Source organism: Poecilia formosa, unplaced genomic scaffold (genome assembly GCF_000485575.1).
Source record: "Poecilia formosa unplaced genomic scaffold, Poecilia_formosa-5.1.2 Scaffold72, whole genome shotgun sequence".
Lineage (NCBI taxonomy): Eukaryota > Metazoa > Chordata > Actinopteri > Cyprinodontiformes > Poeciliidae > Poecilia > Poecilia formosa.
This window is the reverse complement of record NW_006800011.1, coordinates 1,800,481-1,804,689: the sequence shown is the minus strand read 5'-3', so window position 1 is coordinate 1,804,689 and position 4,209 is coordinate 1,800,481. Positions and strand designations below refer to the sequence as shown.

At 44.1% G+C, this 4,209-nt stretch overlaps 2 protein-coding genes across 8 annotated transcripts in view; both read left to right on the top strand.

The window, feature by feature from the left end:
* LOC103140532 (dnaJ homolog subfamily C member 13-like) overlaps positions 1–1,786 on the top strand; it is a 5,804-nt gene extending 4,018 nt beyond the window's left edge. Inside the window, exons 2-6 of one of the 2 annotated variants that reach the window (XM_016673249.1) lie at positions 445–585; positions 656–799; positions 879–978; positions 1,217–1,320; positions 1,681–1,767. In XM_016673249.1, the coding sequence (XP_016528735.1) occupies positions 445–585; positions 656–799; positions 879–978; positions 1,217–1,272 (441 nt within the window). In that variant the 3' untranslated portion in view covers positions 1,273–1,320; positions 1,681–1,767. Of the gene's footprint in view, positions 1–444; positions 586–655; positions 800–878; positions 979–1,216; positions 1,321–1,680 lie in introns of both variants that reach the window. The other variant, XM_007555718.2, reaches the window with a different exon arrangement.
* An 18-nt stretch (positions 1,787–1,804) lies between these two features.
* The window catches only part of LOC103140528 (protein NLRC3-like), a 29,979-nt gene continuing 27,574 nt past the window's right edge, over positions 1,805–4,209 (top strand). Inside the window, exons 1-2 of one of the 6 annotated variants that reach the window (XM_007555710.2) lie at positions 1,805–1,904; positions 3,099–3,152. The gene's annotated coding sequence lies outside the window, so the exon portion shown is untranslated. Of the gene's footprint in view, positions 1,905–3,022; positions 3,153–4,209 lie in introns of those variants that run through there. The other 5 variants (XM_016673246.1, XM_007555712.2, XM_016673247.1 and 2 more) reach the window with 5 other exon arrangements.

The window sequence follows — 4,209 nt, the reverse complement described above, 5'->3', positions numbered from 1 at the left end:
CAATCAATCAATCAATCAATCAATCAATCAATCAATCAATCAATCAATCAATCAATCAATCAATCAATCAATCAATCAATCAATCATAAATTTGTCCCTTGAATAATCTCTCAATCTGTCCATTCATATATCAGTCTGTCCATCCTTTAACCATCAATCTGTTCGTCCATTCTATGTTCATCATCTATGCTATTTTCCTCTGAGCTAAATTGGGATTTTTGATTCTTCTTCTTTTTTAGCTTAATTTAAACATGACATACCGGATAAAAGCGTTTTCATTCTCACCTGTTTTGCCTAAAGACCGGATTGTCCAACCTGAAATGTCTATCCAGGAACAGATTACTCTGATCATTTGAGTCAGACTAAATATTTAATCTTGACGTGTAAAATGTGCAGGAACCATGTAATAACCCCACTTTCCAACTCTCTGATCACAACGTGCAGCTGTGCGTTCGCTCCATGGCGTCTTTGGAGACGATCGGCCCTCTGATGGCCGGGATGAAATCTCGAGCAGACGTGGCCGGGCTGGCGTGTGAAGCTCTCAACCGGATGTTTCAGAAAGAGCAGACAGAACTGGTGGCTCAGGTAAGCTGTGGCTGCTTCTTGAACTTTCCCTGTTATTGTTCAGAATAACATCCTTATTCCTGATCCACAGGCTTTAAGGGTGGAGCTGGTTCCATACCTCCTGAAGCTACTGGAAGGCATCGGCCTGGAGACGCTAGAAAACCCTTCAGCTACTAAAGCGCAGATAGTCAAGGCGCTCAAGTCTATGACTCGCAGTCTGCAGTATGGAGAGCAGGTACTACATTTAATAACTAGGGAAATAACATGACAATGATTGTTTTACAAATAAAAACTTTCTAATTGCTGTTTCAAAGGTGAATGAAATCCTTGCGAGGTCTTCAGTGTGGAGTGCCTTCAAAGACCAGAAGCATGATCTTTTCATCTCAGAGTCTCAGACTGCAGGCTACCTGACGGGTAAAGTCTTGTTGTCATTTCAGGCTCCTAACATTAATAACATCAGCAAAACTTTGCCAGTTGCTAATAATGTCGGCCCTCCTTGCTTCTCTCTGAGCTGATGATGAAACTTAATGACTTGCTTTATCCTAAAAATCACTTGGCTGATTCCTCCAAGCAATCCTTTTTCTATCCAGTCCCTGTAACTTCCCGGCTCTCCGCTTCCCTTCCCTGTTTGTCCTCTACGTTTCCTCCTCAGGGGTTTCCACTCCTTCTCTCCTGGCTGCCAGCAGCCCTCTGCTGGGTGGGCTCTAGACCCAGAGCTGGGCCCCCACAGCCCTCCTCTTTCTTGCTTTGATGCAGATAGACTCTTGCCTGGCTCCTACTGTCACATAATTATCCTCCCCTTCTTCCCTCCATCCTTGTTCCATCGTGACACTTTCCATTCCAACGTCTTCATCTCAGTGGTAAAATATATACATTTATTCAGTGTGAAGGCGTGTGAATACCTTTGCATGTCAATGACTCCTAAAGAGTGGAGCATTTGGAGAAAACTGCTTTAGTTTCTTAACTTTCACATCGTCTTGGTTCCATCTTAGGGAAAGTACATTGATGAGCTCTGTGGACATTCAGTCTTTAACCATTATAGCTCATCCTTAGCGCTTCACCTCCTCTAAGTCCCGTCTTGTCTGCAGCCTAACCCGTTGTCCCTGTGGCCTGCAGGTCCAGGAGTTGCAGGTTACCTCACGGCAGGAACTGGCTCCACAGTATTGTCCAGCGTCCCACCCCCTGTAGACAACGACAGCGGAGACCAAAGCTGAAAGAGCGACATAGTCGCGCTAAGGCTCCCAGACTGCGGCTCGGAGAGGGGGCCGCTCGGCTCCCCAAACATCAGAAGGGACGCGCTTTTCGTTTGATTTTTACCCAGGAAGCACTTCGGCAAAACCGTGAGTGAAACGGTCACTGGAACTGACTAGTATATATTCCACTGAGAGAAAGTAACTTTAACATCAAACAGACCTTTCTCAACAGGTGAGGGTTCACCTCCTCCGTCTATAATCAGACATTTAAGGGACTTGAAACCGCACCTCCAGACCCGGGCCGGGGGGCAACCGCACCTCCAGACCCGGGCCGGGGGTCAACCGCACCTCCAGACCCGGGCCGGGGGTCAACCGCACCTCCAGACCCGGGCCGGGGGTCAACCGCACCTCCAGACCCGGGCCGGGGGTCAACCGCACCTCCAGACCCGGGCCGGGGGTCAACCGCACCTCCAGACCCGGGCCGGGGGGCAACCGCACCCCCATCTCAACTCCGTGCCTTAATCACAGGAAATGAGCTTCTGCAGACATGAATGACTTTGACTGATTTTGAATCTTATGTGAAAGACTAGTGCAATTTGTGAGATGTTCAATGTAATATTACGTATATAAACTTTCGATATTGAATGTACATTTGAAAATGAAATCAGTCACATCTTGTACATAAAATTTTAAGAGTAAAAGGGAACCTAAAGTGTTCTTTTGTATTTAGACTTGTGATGAACAGCCTGAATTATAGTAAGACAAGTTTATTTATCCAGCACATTTCAGCACCAAGACGATTCAAAATGCTTTACATTATGAACACATGAGATAAAAAAGAACTACATTCTAATCCAGACTTTAAAAAATTATGTTCCAGTTGTTAATCGAAGGCAGCCCTAAACAAATATGCTTTTTAATGTTAATTTAAAGGAAATCAGTGTTTCAGCAGTTTTGTGGAAGTTTGTTTCAGATTAGAGGGAAACAGAAACTGAGTGCTGCTTCTCCATGTTCGGTTCTGGTTCTTGGGGAAAGAAAATGGACCAGCACAAGAAGGCCTGAGTGGTTTGAAAAGATGATACACAGATAATGAAAACGTGAATTAAGGGAAACTCATGGTGTCAAACGCTAATCAGCTAATTAACTCAACACACCTGCAAAGGTTTAATCATTTTCTGGTTTCTGACACCGAAAACCCAGGATTCCCAAAGTTAAATCAGAACTAAAATGGATTTTCATTATGAAATGGGGCGCGTCCATGAGCGCCTCACCTGGAGAGACACCGCGCATGCGCACACATTATCAGCTGATTTATAGAAACTGAAAGTATTTCACCAACAGGTATCCTTCAGTTCTGGACTCCATTTTGCGGCGCAGACTTCAGCAGTCCGTCCGGTGAGTTCCAACTTTCTATCAAACTGGTTCCGACCCGTTTTTAGACGTTTCTGTGTTTCCAGACCGGAGAGGAGAGAACAGACCGAACCCTAAAGTAGAACCGAACTGCCCGAACCCTAAAGTAGAACCGAGCTGCCCAGAACCTTCTGCTGTTCAGATATGATCTCTATTAGCGAGAGGAGGCGGAAATGTGATTTCGTGTCAGATATTTCACTGCGCTGCTGCCATTTGCTGCTCTGGATAGAAAGTTCTTCGTCTCCGCTCAGAAAAAACGTTTTTGAAAAGTTTCCGTTGATCCTTCGACGTCTGAGGAAACATTCCTAATGACGCATGCGCACTGTGGCCTCCTGACACGGAGCCGCTCCTAGTTAGACCAGGGGTGTTCAACATGAGGTCCGGGGGCCATTTGTGGCCCTTATAATAGTTCTGTGTGGCCTCCAAGTTCAGCCTTTACTTTTAATAATGCTTAGTGAAAATTTCCCTGAGAATTTATAAATAATTTAAAATGGTAAATATTAGCTACATTAAACTTTATAAACTGTTTTTCCTATTAGAATCTTAAAATGTTTATTTTTGCCTCAGAAAAACAGTTTTAAATCCTGAAATGACAGAAAATGAAGGATTTATTATCTATTAACCACAGACAGCTGTAAGGAGCCATCATAGATTTTAATGGTATAGCTTGGGGGTCGGCAACCCGCATGCTGCTCTTTAGCGCCGCCCTAGTGGCTCCCTGGAGCTTTTCAAAAATGTTTGAAAAGTGAAAAAGATGGGGGTGGGAAATATATTATTTATGTTTTAATATGGTTTCTGTAGGACAAACATGACACAATCATTCTTAACGTTTTCCAATGCCATAATAATGTGTAGAATAAATATTAAATTTCAACATTTCTGTCAATATAGATTTGCGTCGCAGCCTGTGACACGTTTCTTTCAGCTGGGCGATGCGAGGCAGGTGGCTGTAAACCAGCGGTGGAGAAAGTACTCAAAAAATGTACTTAAGTAAAAGTACAAATACACAGTCAAAAATGTACTCAAGTAAAAGTCAAAGTAC